General features: G+C 27.9%; 2 protein-coding genes across 3 annotated transcripts; one reads left to right on the top strand and one right to left on the bottom strand.

The window, feature by feature from the left end:
- Positions 1-1866: 1866 nt before the first annotated feature.
- Positions 1867-4404, top strand: LOC132948896 (uncharacterized). Of its 2 annotated transcripts, none has more exons than XM_061019582.1 (2): positions 1867-2122; positions 2523-4404. In XM_061019582.1, the coding sequence occupies exon 2, from the start codon at positions 2531-2533 to the stop codon at positions 3926-3928; it is 1398 nt and encodes a 465-aa protein (XP_060875565.1). In that variant the 5' UTR covers positions 1867-2122; positions 2523-2530; the 3' UTR covers positions 3929-4404. The 2 variants fall into 2 exon arrangements, with proteins under 2 accessions (XP_060875565.1, XP_060875564.1); XM_061019581.1 differs by lacking the exon at positions 1867-2122 and adding an exon at positions 2133-2431.
- Positions 4405-4423: 19 nt separating this feature from the next.
- Positions 4424-12241, bottom strand: LOC132948897 (nuclear transcription factor Y subunit gamma-like). Its single transcript, XM_061019583.1, has 7 exons — positions 11803-12241; positions 11588-11738; positions 11210-11518; positions 10517-10708; positions 8040-8210; positions 4671-4775; positions 4424-4605 (listed from the first exon to the last, which is right to left on the bottom strand). Exons 1-7 carry the CDS (start codon positions 11823-11825, stop codon positions 4528-4530), a joined length of 1029 nt encoding a protein of 342 aa, XP_060875566.1. The 5' UTR covers positions 11826-12241; the 3' UTR covers positions 4424-4527.
- Positions 12242-16545: the final 4304 nt, after the last annotated feature.

The following is a 16545-nucleotide window of genomic DNA, read 5'->3' as shown; positions in this document are numbered from 1 at the left end:
TACTAAAATGCAAAAAACGACCTTAAAATTTAAAATCGTTAAAAAATGCAAAATTAAAACTTTTATTTGTGTATGTTATAAAACGGGTATCTTGTAGCTAGATTCGGGAAAAATTCAAAGTACAATCCCAACATAAATCTTTACCTATGTAATATTAAATATCGCAACATAAATATTTTTAAAATTGAATTTTTTTTTACAGAGTGATTTTCATTACTCTCGATTATGAATGTCAGAAATAAGAACGTTGCTGTTATAGATTTATGACATAGGTATGTAATAAAAAATTACATAACAATTAATTAAAATTAATGCTGTACAATTAAGTTGTAACTAATTATCTACGTAGGTATAATTCATAAATATTTTTTACATTCCCTGCCTATATGCAAAAAAAATATGTCACAAACAATAGGTACTTTATCACTAATAGGATAATGAAACAAAAAAATTAAAAAGGAAAATATTTTGCCCTTCTCTAGACCCCTCGTATCAATTTTATAATATTATGGGTACGGTGACTGGCGCAAGGTGGCAGAATGCATTTTAAAAATTAAAAACATAAAATATAATATAATTTTGTAGTAGAAGTAGGAAACTGCAGTCTATTCTAATTTATAATCCCATTAATTTAATAATTAATAATTGAAGGGGTCCGTGCAAGAACGAGATAACTCCATTTTTCAAAACTTTTCAGGATACGATAATGTTATTTTAAAAATATTTAAATAAAGATAAATATAATTTGGAAATTAATTTAGATACATTAGACCACGATAAAAAAGATGCCGTAGTAATTGATTTGATTTTCTTAATTTCTTTGAGATGATAGTTAATATTAACCTACATTTTTGGAGTTATCTTGTTTTTTGACCAGAACCATGTATTTATTATTTATTCATAATTTGTTTTAATACAAAAAAAATATTATTATTCATTCTATGTTTTAGAAATTTGTAAAAAATAAAAAAAAAAAATATAAATATAATTGTATGTACCTACCACTCCGGAGTTATCTGGTTTTTCAACGGAAAAAATAACCAGACAACTCCATTTACTTTATATCTCCTATACGAATGATCGGAGTTGTCTCGTTCTTGCACGGACCCCTTCAATTATTAATTTCATCATTGAATAATGATTACTCAGCGATCACTCGGGGGGATAAATCATAAATGCCAAAAGTATAAAAGTAGATTAAATTGAGAATAATGAAAAAAAACCAATTTGTGGAGACAACACTGTGAGAGAACTTCTAATATTAAAGTCTAAATCATTATTAACAAATAAACTCAAATAATGAACATTTTAATAGTTTTTAACAATTAACATCACTAAAGAACTCTAATTATTTGGTTTTATTTCCGTGGTCTTTTATTCCTTTGGTTTTTTTTTTCGTTATTAATTTTATTATATAGTTATATTATATTATTAGGTAACAATAAAAATAATTTAGTAAAATACATAAATAATAAGTAAGTTGGTACCTAATAACTGAAATAACAATAAGTAATTTGTCATTTAAAAATTAAAATATAATACAATATTGGTAGGTAATGCACATATAGACCTTATTATACTATAGTAAGTAGGTACCTTATATTAGTTATACTATAGTATAAGATCTATGGCAATACACATATTCTAAACTAATGTCTAATACCAATGTCCAAAATATTGAATTGCCAATTTCAATAGTAGCCACGATTTAAGATATGCCATTGCAATGGCGATGCTTTATAAACAAAACATTAATATGATCATAGTAACAAGATTGAGCGCATTAGAACCGGCATACTATTTGGAACGAAATGAACGAAAAAAACGTAAATTGATAAGAATGTTGTTTACTGTGTTTACTGTTTTACTGTTTTATGAATAGAGAAGACTGTCTATAAAAAAATAGACAGCCGAATAGCATAAATGCATAATGTTATTGTTCTGTGAAATACCCATATAAGCATAGGCACTACTGTACTCTAGCGACTATGTAGTTGTGACTTGAGTGGTTAAGTCAGCTGTGTTATAGCACGATTTAAGATATATCTACGATGTATACTATCTTAAATTATGGGCACTAGCTATTGCCTATTAGCTGTACTCGCTATTCACTACTAAGTAGGTTAGTAATCACCAATCACTAAATCTTTGATCATTATTCAATATTCATTACTGTTTTTCATTTTTCTTTAATATTTATTATACCATTATGGCATTTTAGTATTATACTTTATCGGGTTTATTGGGAACGATGAACCAACCAATTTCTCATTAGTTAGTAATACTTGTTAATACGTCCTATTGCAGTATTACTCATAACTTGTTGGCGCTTACTAATGTAGATAACGAGAATTTAGTATTTTAAATTTAGTCGATTGACATGCTTCAATGGCTCAATAAGCTCACTGAATAAAATAACTTCAACATTTTGGTATATAGTATTTATTATTATTTAAGTACCCCATGTCTAGTTGTTGCTGTTGGTATGTTTTCATATGTTAACCGAGTTTATTTCTTAATAGCGATACGTATGCGTGTTCACATTCACACAATGGATTCCAAGTATAAAGAGCTGCATAGAGAAGCCATTTCCAACCAAACAGGCTCATCATTACTTGAAATTTACACATCTCTGTTTCCATTGCCAATTCATATAATCATATTTATTTGGATGTCAATTGGTACAGACTACAGCAAAAAAATCAACTCTCCGACAGTTTGGATGTTTCTTTTTGAATTTATTATAATGGTACTACCGACCGTGTTTAATTTCACGTTGCTTTCAGATTATTCAGTTGACCAGTTCTTAATTTACATTACAATCTTTGGTGTTGCATTTACTTGGATGTTGTTGAACCACAATTATCTATCATCAAGTACTATTAAAACAAAAAAAAATCCTTACATGACTGTTTATAGATTTATGCTCAATACATATACAGTGTTTTGTATATTGGCAGTAGATTTCAATGTGTTTCCACGGCGGTTTGCCAAAACCGAAACGTATGGACACGGTGTAATGGATATAGGTGTAGGATGTTATGTTTGTTCTAATGCATTATTGTTTAGAATTCCTAACACACAGAATATAAGTAAAAATGTACTCAAAGTTTTCAAACAAGTCTTACCATTACTTGTGTTGGGAATTGGCCGTACTTATTTTGTAACGAAAGCAGATTATCATCATTATGTATTTGAGTATGGTGTACATTGGAATTTTTTCATGACTTTAGCATTCCTAAAAATAATTAATCTATTTATTTTACCATTTGTTAGTACTTGTTGTCTATCTGGTATTGCCACAATTCTGGTCATTATTTATGAGTTATCATTAAATTTTGGTCTAGCTGATTGGATTATGAGTGATGCTCCTAGAGACACACTGTTCTCAGCAAACCGTGAAGGCATATTATCATTGATAGGCTATGAAGCAATATTTTTATATTCCTTGTCAATGAAATCACGGTTGTCTGTTTTTATGAATAAAAATCATTTATTAAACAATATGTTCCTTTTAATAGTAACGGCTTCTTTATCTATTGTTTTATTTTTATTGACATTCGCCATAAGTTTTGTTTTTGGCGTTTCTAGAAGATTAGCTAATGCTGGTTATGTTTACTGGGTATTATCTATATCTTCATATCTATTATTCATGTCGATTATGATTGAAAACTTCATAACTGTTCTTTTACATAAGAAAGGACGAATAGGTGAATTCAATAGAATTTCACTCATTATAGATAGTATTAATGATAATTTATTATTTTTCTTTTTATTTGCCAATGTTGTAACTGGAGTTATAAATATGTGTTTATACACTTTAGTAATGAATACCGTCTCTAGTTTAATTATTCTGTCTCTTTATATGTTTGTTATTTATTTCACAATTTATATTTTACAGCGTTATAAAATTAAAATTTATGTTTAATTTTAAAATATTTTTTTTACTGTTTATATCATGGCAAATTATGTACAAGTTATCTGTTTAAATTAAAAATAAAAATGTTTAAAAATCAATGGTATCATTTTTTACAGGCATATAATTGTATGATTATCAGATCAAAAAGAGAATTTATAAAATAATCCCATGAAAAATGTATTTTCTTCTAACTTCAAAGAACTAATTAAATGATGATGGTCAATACAAAATTAGAGATTAAAAATTATAAAAATTACACACTAATGATAGATTATTTACATCTTTGATAACATTGATTTTACTATTTTAGTCATAACAATAATTTTTCATCAAAATGTTGAGAAGAGTCAAGGATTCAGTACAAGTTTAATAGACATAAATGTTTGGTAGGTATTAATGATAAAAATGTTAATCCTGAAATCTGAATAAAATATTGGTGAAATGTAATACATTGGTTTGTAACCAGTAATAATATTTGTCTTTTAAAATTATTTTACAGATCAAAACAAAGATTTAAATAAATAGTGTATTTTAATTTTGAATGACCAAACAATTTACTAAATATTTTACATAATATATAACTTTTATTTAATTTTATTTACAATAATTTATTCTGGACTTGACGATGGATTAATAGATGGTTGAGATATGTATACTGGCGTAGGTCCATTAGCTTGTGAGGCCACCTTAAAAAAAACATTTTAATATTAAGTCGATGATTAAAAAAATTTAAATATTTTAAGTATCTTACTTGTATGATTTGAGGTTGGGACTGAACCACTTGAACTTGTTGAGATTGAGGAGAATTTTGAATTTGCATGCGAAGCATTTGCAGTTGATGGGAGTTAATTTGTATCTAAAAAAAAATTTAAAAAATACTGTTATTATTTTCAAAAGCATCTTTATCTAAATAATAGAAAAATTTAGACCATGAGTAATTGTCAGTAAGGATTATAGAAAATATATTCATACAAATTAATTCAGACTATTCAAATTGAATAGTTAGTTGAGCACTATTATTATTTATTCGTTAATCAAACCATTGGTTATAAATACTATAGATTGCTCATTGGACAGTTTTTTGGAGGCACAAAATATTTACTGCTGGTAGATGGTGAGACGAAAAAAGTACTAGCGATTACAATGGTACTGTCCATTACTAACCACGCTCCCATGCTTTAGTTGTGAAGGTGTAGACAGTACCATTTTAATCGCTAATACTTTTTTTCGTCTCACCATTGGCAGTAAATATTTCAAACCACCGAAAAACTGTCCAATGAGCAATCTTAAATATTTATAATCAATGATCAAACAAATAAATTGGTTAGATAGGACCTATCTATGGGGTTATATTCATTATTTAATAGAGGTATTATAGGTAATAATATTATATATTTATATACTATAGCCTTATTTAAAAGTAAACAAATTTGTAAACATTTAAAAATTCTTATCAGTGGCGCCGAAGTACAAAATTAAATGTATGGCAAGAATCTCCGACAACCACCCACCCCACCCCACAAAACCCACCAAAAAAATTTGAAACCTCCTCACAGTTTTACAAACAATTTGCCATCCACTTTTGTTTTATTTTTGATCAGATTTCTCTTCTTTTTTCAACCAATACGTATGTAATAATATTAAAATAATAATTAATTACCTGCAACGGCTGCAACGATAGTACAAAATACAAAAATATAAACAAAATGCAACCTTTTATATTACATTGTAATATTATGTATACAATATTAATATTGTTATTACTCTCGATGGGCAATATTACTTAATAATTAGTGATCCTATTCCTATTAATTTTCATAATTTTATTCTCCTATGAACCCACCCCCCAGCTAAATGTTTATATGTATGGCAGCCGCCATATATAAACATGGACTTCGGCGCCACTGATTCTTATTATATAATTAGTTGGCGATCTTTTGACATGAGGTCAACCAATGAACTGTGGTTTGCTGAAATATTAATAAAAGTAGTGTGGCGGTCAAACATCCAAATTTTATTAAATTCCGTTATTTTACAATTAAAATGAAAATTAAATAATAAAAATAATATTTAAAAAACCAGGAATGTTCTTAACTGTATAGTATACCACATAATTTAGTAGGTCACTATAATGGACGTGTTAAATTTTAATAAAAGATAATTTTATTTAAAGATAAATCATTGCATACAAAACACATTCTGAACAACCGTTGAAATTGTTAGGGTTATTTTACTAATAAGCGTTGGTACTACAGGTTAAATTCATTTTTGCCAAAAAATTGCATTTAAAAATGTCAGTGTGTGTATAAAATATTATATACTTTAAAAGTTTCAATTACCTACAAATAATATTTTTAAATATTACAACAAAATACCTAATTTTGTCCAAATTTAAACTTAAAATATCCAAAAAAAAAAACTGTGTTGACATATTTTTTTAGATATGTTGGATATAATTTAAACCACTTATGAGAATCCTTATTTTAAATGTTTAATCATTAGCTATAAAAATTGAACATTTATTAACTACAAAATAATTTGTACATTTCTGAGATGTTGATGAATTTTGTAGAATTTAAACTTTTAATACTTAAAAACTTGCAAATAAACGTGCTTAAATATCTTTAATATTTCTCAACTGGATATCAACTTATGAAGAACCTTGTTTTCAATTTTCAAGCATTTCACAAAAAAAAAAAAATTGTTGACATTTATATGAATAAATTAAAATGTCAAATGCTTATAAAATATACAAACATCAAGTATCTAGTGTCATTTTTTAAAGTTGAACCAAAAATAAAAATAAATGTTGTCAAAAACTGGTGTGGAGTAAAAATCTTGTTTTCTTGACGCTATTAAAAACTATTGTAAATTTTTTTTTTTTGACCCCTTAAGTACTAACTATTTTTACTTTCTTACCAGAGAAGATGCTGAAGTAAATCAAAGCATTTTCACTATCCCAAAATGTGATGACAGACAGGAAAAAAAAAAAAGTCATTGTAAAATCAATACATTCTTTCATTCCACTCAGAATTTAAAAATGATATACAGTAAAACTTTGGTAAGGCAGAATGTAACACTGAGTCAATTTATTTAGTCCAGATTCAAATACTACTTAATGAAAGTGAACCCCGTCAAGTCGGAAACTTTGTTAAGACGGAAAAATTGAACAGCCCCAAGCGATTCCGTCTTGGCAAATATTTACTGTATAATGTTACCCAATATTTAAAATGTAAAGTGGCTGTATGAACATTTTATGAAGGACTTTTTGTTTTATTTTTAAGTCATAGCTACTTATAAAATTTGAAAATCGTATAAATATTAACTACAAATTAATTTTATAATATACGTGATTGTAATTTTGAGGAAATCTGTCAACACATAAAAACTTGGAACGCATATAATAAAAAAAAAACTATGCTTATGAGATTTTAAAATTTTAAAACCATTGCAATTAAAACTTACGAGAACTCATTTTAATTATTCAAGCTTTTTGACCGCACATCAAATTTATTATCAGACCATAATATGAAAAAAAAACTAAAAATTACATATGCTTATACATTTTTAAAAGTTGATTTTAATTGATTACTATTAATCTACTATAATAGTTGGAGTAATCCACTATAAAAACCACAAATGAACTAAGCCATATTCACCTATATATTATATAGCATTGGTTTTATACTACATATTATTAATACTAAAAAGATGTGAATATGTATATAGTAGTTTAAAATAATAAATAATACGATAATCATGATATGAATATCCTAGTTACCTTAGAACATAAATCATTGTTAGAATGCATACAACACTGATTTATTTAGATAACTATACTAAATTTAACCACTTGACCTATGAAAACTGGTCGTGTTCACATATCCCAACTCAGAAATGATCTCAATGACAAGATGTTGAAAATGACATACTACGAGATATATAAGTAGTAAGCTATATTGTCACACCCTTTTCACAACACTAGGCTACTTAAAATTGTTTTAAAAGTGTAAATTATACAAATCAGGTTTTTTGACCCATAAGAATTTTTTTGAGTATCATGATCAATATTACTTTAAAAATATATACTTCTGCGTAGTTAACGATTATCTACACTTACAGGTATATGTTGTATTTCTCCAGTTGGAGTAATAACCTGTTGTACTAATTGAAGTACGCCATTTGAGTTTGTATTTAATGCCTGAGTATTGCCTTGTAACTGTATAACTTGTGGCTGACTTCCTGTTACAGTGGTTGAAGTACTTGTAATATTTGATGTATTATTTGGAATCTAAGTAAAAAAATAATACAAATTAAAAAATATATTATTCCATAAAAATAAAATAGTTATACAATAGTACTAAGGCTGAGGACTTCTAGTACTTAAAAACCTCAAAATATAAATTCTAAATTAAATTAATGCAAAATAAAAAAAAATGTATTTTAATTAATTGATAAAAACTTGAAAAATTAATTGCACGATATTCAAACAACAGTAGTGGCGTCATTTGGGGGGACAAGGTGGGAATTTGTCACTGTCTGATTTTAAAGAAGTCCGGTTAACCGTAAAACCATTATTGGTGAAAATGAGCATGCCTATATTTTGAGAAAATATTATATTAAGTAAGTACCTAATAAGAAATTATTGTGACAATGATAAATAGGTTATTACTAGGGCCCAGATTTCAATGCAAAGTGCATATCTTCAGTTTATCTAAGACAATGCTTTCCATGTACATGATTTGTTTCACGAGTGCTTCAAAGCTAAAAATTTTACTTTGCATATTTCAAAGTTTTTTATTTTTAGAGCATTTTAAGCATTATTGGGTCATTTTTGCTGGTTTTAATGCATATTTGTTCAATATACTATAAAAATTTAGTCTATTAATAATATTATCTTAAGATAAATTGCTTTCTTGATATTTAAGTTGTTTTTGTTTAATAGGTTTATCGGGTTTTTCCATACACATTGTTAATCATTCGATTCAATTTTTTTTTTATTGTAATTATTGACTGGAGTGTCACCCATACTCGGATAAACAACAAATAATTAGGGAGTTTGTGTCACATCACTGTCGTATTTTGTATGTTTTTATTTCATGTTTGTAAATTTAATAGGGTTAAATATTGTGTTAAATAATGCCCCAAAAAAATAATGTCATATTTAAGATAATTTTTGTAGTAAAATGCATTGATTAAAGGAAGAGAGTGTCATGTGGCGATACAAACTTCTATTTTTTTCAAATGAGAACCTCTTTTTATACTGCTAATTATTTAGCAGATGATTTTCTTGAACATTTAGATGTATCTAAATCAACATTTTTATGAGTAATTTCTGAGTTATTAAAATGTTTTTAATAATAATCCTTAAAAATGGTTTTACAGAAATAAAATATACTATATGTAATATTAGATGTAGTATATTTGATATCATACTTAGATTATTTTTATTGATAGATCAATAATAATTACTAACATTTTTAAAAAATATATCTGCTGAATAACTAAAAGTGAAAAAGAGGGGATTCTCATTTGAAAAATAGAAGTTTGAACTGCCATAGAATCATTCTTCATTCATAAAAGACATTACAACACTATTTTTTTTTTAATTTTAAGTTTATCGGGGTATTATTGCAGTCAAAATAATGAAAAATGTTTTGGTAAAAATCTGAAGTTAATAAAAAGATAATGACAGTTGATGAATAACCCCGTGACATCATAGAGCTGACAAGTGACAAGTGAGCAACTGCCCATATTTTACGTGTAATAGTAGTTTGATTTACACAATAATTATAAAACTTACGATAGTATTTCAGATTATTTTTTTTCATAATCCTAAGTACATGTTTGTGCATAAGATAATGGTGTGATTTAAAATATAATATATCTTGTTATTGTATACATATTAAAAATTATAATTAAGTAAAATTGTTGAGTTTACAACTCATGTCGTAGGTATTGCCATATAAATCAAATTTTACTAAAATAGTTTTATCTACTATGAAAAAACTAGAAATTATATTAAAATCATTATCATACCAGTGTTATTAGAACAAAAAAGCACTTAAAGTTACATAAAAAAAAAATTATCTTTAACGATTGAAATCATTTGTATTAATTTAGACACTTTTACACGTAAAACATACACCGCTGACTACTTTGGCTCTATGACGTCACATGCATATTTTCAAACCTCTGTATCTCATTGAATAATTAGTGTTAAAGTGTGAGAGCCACACCATAAATCTTAGATAATGACATACTTTAAATCCAAGCAAACTTGTTTTTAGTGTTGTGATGTCCTTCAAATAGTACAAAAATCTCAAGCATTTGAAACATTTCAAGTGTATTTTAAAAATTCCAAGAAGCAGAATTTGAATATATCCATAATTCAAGCATAAAAATAGGATGAGCATATTAAAAAAATCAACCTGTATATGCCTTAAGTTGTCAAATATACTCAAATATGCAATTTATAAGACTTGAGACATGTCAAACATATTTTATAAGATAAAAATATTAAATTAACCTAACCAAAGGTAAGCTTATTTAATTATACAACCCTATAATTTAATAATTGGTTATAATACAACGTACATTTTCTATATTTACTTGATCTTGAGTACCATTCCCTAAAGATACTACTTGATTGTTCACTGGTTGTAAGATTTGTATTGTCTGTCCAGCACTTGACCCTGATGCATTATTTGTTTGTTGTTGTTGTTGATGTTGTTGCTGTTGTTGCTGTTGTTGCTGCTGTTGTTGAGCAAGTTGAAAATAATACTGAACCTAGAATTTAAAAATCAAGTAAAATATTAAGTTTATTTTCTTCATCAATATTTTATTCAATTTAATAACATATTTGAAAAAACTAATTAATGAAAATGCATGATAATGTTAACGTAGAATGTTAATTATACTTCATAATTAAACAATTTCAAATCACCATGTAATCAGATTAAGTAGCTATTCCTTAATTTTAACATAAATATGTTTTTGCACTGGAAACAAAATAAAATATTTCTGACCAATTTTTCTTAAGGTTTTTGTTGTCACAGTTACTTATTAACGAAAACTTATTTATGATTCATAGTTTTTCCTCGTAGAAGAAAAATATAGAGTAGCGTTTTTTTTATTTTTTACATAAAATAAGCTGCTTAAAAAAAATTTAAATGACATGAAAAGTTAATATTTTAAATTGTTTATTCTATAATAAATTATTGGTGAAATACTTTACAGAATTGTAGATAAAATAAATACAGGCACTTAATATCAATAAGTGATAATTACTTGTTCGGGATTCAGTGATGTCTTAACTTCTTTTGTGACAATTTTTGCTTCTTCTCTAGGCACTATGTCAATAAGAAAATCAAATTGGTCATACTTGGTGATCGCCATAGCAATATCATTTCTTTGCAACGTCCGTCGACGGTTATCTTCGGTATGAATCCAAGCGCGAAGAGTCAATTCATTGATAAATATTTCCGCAGCTTTTGAGAACAACATTGGAGCCTCTGCACTGATCATTTTTACATTGTCATCTAATTTCATCACTTTTTTTATTCTAGCTAGTGGTAACGCTTGTGTTTTTAAGTCTAACTAAACAAAATTCGAAAAAAAAACTGCTCCGTCACAACCAAACATAATTTATAGAACGAACAAACTTACTGTTCCAATCTTTCTAATTTCCTCGATTGCTTTGGGCCAAAATTGGTTTAGGGCAGCCACATTGCATGTTTGATTGTTATCTTCTACGGATATTGTAATAGCGTTGGGATCATCTTCGGTCGGATTGTCTTCCTCTTCTTCTTCTGTGGACCTGCAATTAGTACACGCTTATTATAAAAACATACAATATTCAACAGTCGACCATTAATACTTACGGATTCACCAAGAAAACGGACATGGTTGTATTATGCTCACGATTCGGATTCAATCCAAACGAATAAATTTGCCGCTCAAATTAGCGCATCCAACCAAAATTGGCGTATCGTTAGTTCTCAACAGAACAAAAGCAGATGTCCAATAGCTGTTCAACGACACAAATGACGCCCAATCATTTTTTCGCCCTCATGCTCGTATTGATACTAGCCGTAAGCGCAAGGAATCCCAAAACTTTTATTAACAAACTTTATTTAACTAATTATAAGAATTATTTGTGGAACGACGGATGATTCGTTTTTTAAGCTATTAATTATTATTTACTTGTCACTTTTAATTAATCCGTTAAAAACGATCACTATGTGCATTTAGATATTTGACATTTGTTCGTTAAATGAGCATTGTTATATTTGATCATTTTTTGGGAACCACTGATAACATTATCTTGTGTGTCGTGAATACTTGTGATAGTCACTAGTCAGTGCACACAGTTGTTGACTGCTGTATTTATCTATGGTGCACACAGCACACTGCACAACGCCACTACTTATGCCACTACTGCAGCTCTGCAGTGCTCACGACGTTGAGTAGCCTCACTGGGCTTACTGGCCACTGCCTCAGTGCGATGGCTAGAATATGAATTATGAATGCATTATTATTTATTTAGTCATGGCGTCATGCTTACTGCTTAGTCGCTCGGCGCTCACTGCTCAGACGCTCAGTGCCTCGGAAGCACCATGACAAAATTATTTTGTCGTGGGGAAGCACTAGTAGCGCGAAATATGAGTTATTATAATATTTATATCTCCATTCGTAATCAGTCACTGCTCACTTCGGGCTTTATGAACAGATTCCCAACTTTTTTTTTTACTCAGGGCAGTACACGGTATTAAAAACATTTTCTAAATATCCGGAAGCACCCTATTGAAGTACATCGTGTGTTTATATTTATAATTTATAACTTGGGTTTTCTTTAGCTAGGTTTGACTGAACATATAATTATTATAGTATTATACTATTTATACCCGCGCTCCGTGGCTTTCAAACGTTATAATAAAGTTGCATTTGTAAACATAGTTATAACGGAAAACGATAAACAAAAATAATTAAATACCATAAAAAAAAAAATAACGATTAACAAAATATATGAAATATCATTAAACAAAATATAACCAAAAACGTTATTCATAGAAAATCATTAAACGAAAAATAACCCAAAACAAAACAATTTAAAATCCATTTATTTAAGAGATATAATATTGGGTTCATCTTATCCCAATGGCCAAGTTGCCGAGGGTTTTTCTTAAATAAAAATAAAAAAAATATATTGGTTTCATAGAAATATTTATTTCATGCACTTTATTTTTGTCTTATAATCAGTGGTAGCGTCAACCTACCGAAAAATATTATATACCTATTATAGGTACTTGTCGGCTGTCGTACGTACTCTTATAAAATATGCTATATTTTTATTTCATTTTATTACGGGAAAGTACCTAGGACTGTAGAAGAGTTATTAAGATAGACAACACATCATAACGTAGTATTGTATCAAAAGTTAATGTGTTAAGTTATGGTGCCTATAAATTTATTATTTTATTGCTAATATAAACATTCGTTGACAATTTCATATACTTATATTCAGTTATTTTTTTAGAGTGACACTAAAAAACTAAATCCATTTTTCGAAAACAGGTTGTAGGTACGTAAAAATCTAAGTTTTTTCTTAATTTTTTGTTTGTTTTTCTAGACAGTTTTTTACTTTTAAACCACCAATGTACTACTTACAAAATGTACAAAATACCACTTTCTTACAGGAAAATATGCCGTTGAAGGAAATTTAAGCGGTTTTACTGTCCCAAATGGTGATAACAGAAATAAAAGAAAAATTTTAATTAAAAAGTAACGATCCTACTGTTTAATTTTTTCTAATTTTTTTTTTGTTTTCTAAAATGCATTTACCTGTGCCCACACCTTCCTTTCATTTTTTTTTTTTATGAATTTAATTCTATTTTATTTTTTCGTATAGATTTCTTAAATATTGATAACCTTGTGCCCTTTGTGCTTTGAACAATAATTCTTTAAAGAACTATAATATTGATCTCTGTCTTCTGATATTTTCCTATGCATTCATCATATTGTATTTAGTCTTTTTAATTTGTAATTCCAAATTGACTTCAGTCCCACCTTGAAAGGCAATATTATTTTAAGTTAAACATTATTTTATGACTATAAATTGCAATCACATACATTAGTCCGATCAGGAGTATTTAATTTAATTTTTTTTATCTTTAATAAATTTCATTAATGTATTTATACATTTTCTAATCCTTAAACAACAGGGATAAACTGCTGATCATAATTATTCGATTATTTTAATGTAAACAATACCAGCTAGTATATGCGATATAATAGTAAAAATGTACTGCTGTATTTAGCTTTCAGATAGTTCAGTACCTATCATTTTTTTTTTGCTTCTTTAAATCCGTTTGCCTTCAAGCGCCCACATGCCCCTTCCAATTTGTTTTTCTTTATTTTTACTTTATTTCATTTTTTATATGCCTAAATAATTTTACATGGGCCAGCTATCAGGTATATCTAACCAGCTATACCTGAGAGTACTCTGAATACCTTTGTACCTTTCATATAATTTAAAAATCTGGTGATCGTAAATCACGCAGTCTCTTCAGAGAATACCTACATACTATTTAATTTTATAAGATTTTCCTAAGAAGATACTGCGATAAGTATTGGACATATACCTGTCGTTAAACTACTTCAACTTTCCAAAAAAAGAAATAATGTAGATAATCATCAACAAAATTTGAAGTGTGGGGGGAATGGAAATAATAGGTAATAAGAGGGGGGAAAGTATACAGGACTGGGCGGCTTGATGGATCCAATTGCCTTAAATACTTCATAATTATAGGCTGCTAAAAGTTAATGTAAAAACTGTTAAACAAAATAAATAAATGTCTAGTGTAGTAGTGTTAAATGCTTCAATCTTAAATCTTCATCGACACCAATGAATTAAGAAAATTGGAAGTTTTTTATAATAATTTAAAACCACCCACAAAACCCATTAACAAAAATTGAAATTTGACATTTGCAAACTATTTTATCATTGTTTTGTGGTTACTTCATTTTGGAGGACTATAATATTATAGTCCGAACTAGTGAACTCTGATAACTACCATGCAACAATTATATTTTAATATGGATTTTGTAAAATATTTGCAACCTTTATATTTTTTATGTATACTTTTTGAAATAGTAAAAACTAAAAACTAACAATCTTCAACTTCGATGTATTTTCTGATAGCAAAAAACTGGAAAATTTACAAAAGACCAACTATTGACAAAATCGATTTTAATATCATGTTGTAATTCAAAAACAAATTACCCTAAATACTTAAAATGTTCAATAAATGTGCTAGACAGGCCAGGGCGAAAATCACGGATAGTATCAGGACAGCTGCGCTGAAAACTATAAAGAGGAAATGAGAGAAGAACAAATTCGATTATTAGATTAAAAGCTTGACTAATATCAGTGCGTTTTAAAATTACTATCAAACTTCTATCCTTCTGGATCTGTTAGTGAAGTCTGTGAGTGTTGATAAACAACCAATTTATATTGATTATAACTTATAAGTCTATTATTATATATTTATATTATAATCAAAAATATGGTAAAATGTATTATAATAGGGACCTAGGTATTTGTCTTGTATATATAATATATATATATACATATAGATATTATATTGTTATCTTTGATCACTATTTGAATTTATGCCTCTCATCACTTTATTAAAATTAAAGATTGTAAGATATTTTGTAATTCTTAAAATCTTATTAAAATAACACTTTTATTTTTTTATTTTTTTTATACCAAAAAAAATGTATAATTTTATAAAATGGTCAAGGGTCAGTTGAATACTTCTACGGGCGACGGGCCACGGGTTGGGTGCACCTGATCTAGGTTACAGACTACGCTAATATTGTTAGCGTAAATACTAAATGCTAATAAAAATGTGGCTTGTCTAATGCCTATATAAAATACTAATAATAATATATTGTTGTACAAACTTCGCGCAAACATAAAGTGTTGCACGGCGTATAGTTTAGGCAAAATAGGTACATTATTGCAGAGTTAAATATTGTCCATAATATTACATTTTAGCTAATCGCAACTTCGTCCGCCGAGAGAATGTGGTAGTGCAACCACACAAATACACACTTCTCGTCTCCTTTCGTATACTCACATGCCTGAAGTAACCATATTTCCTTGGCGAACGGGGTATAGTCTGTATAGATATGATACAAGTATCCGATAACGTGGCGATATTGTGTTTACAGTCAAATACGATGAATATAATATGAATACAATAAAAATCAATTAGTTATCCAGGGTAAATGTATGAAAACGTTTTAAATGACAAAATTTACAATAAATCATCACAATAATTCCAATTTCCAAGCAAGCCCGGATTAAGGATCAATTGGGGCAATTGGGCCCAGGGACTTCATATATTTATTATTTATAGTGGGCCCACTTTCAACTTTAGCTTCAAAATAATTGCATCACTACATTTTCACGACTGTGTATGATTGTATAATTTTGTACTATACAAAATATTTATATATAAGACTGATAAATAAATTATTATGCAATGATGCGTTAGTGGTTAGTGTACCACAAACTCCAATCCGCGCGTGGTCTGTAACCGCATCCTTCAACCAAT

This window comes from Metopolophium dirhodum, chromosome 7 (assembly GCF_019925205.1).
Source record: "Metopolophium dirhodum isolate CAU chromosome 7, ASM1992520v1, whole genome shotgun sequence".
In the NCBI taxonomy this organism is placed as follows: Eukaryota; Metazoa; Arthropoda; class Insecta; order Hemiptera; family Aphididae; genus Metopolophium; species Metopolophium dirhodum.
The sequence above is the reverse complement of the archived record's forward strand: the minus strand, read 5'-3'. Positions and strand labels throughout refer to the sequence as shown.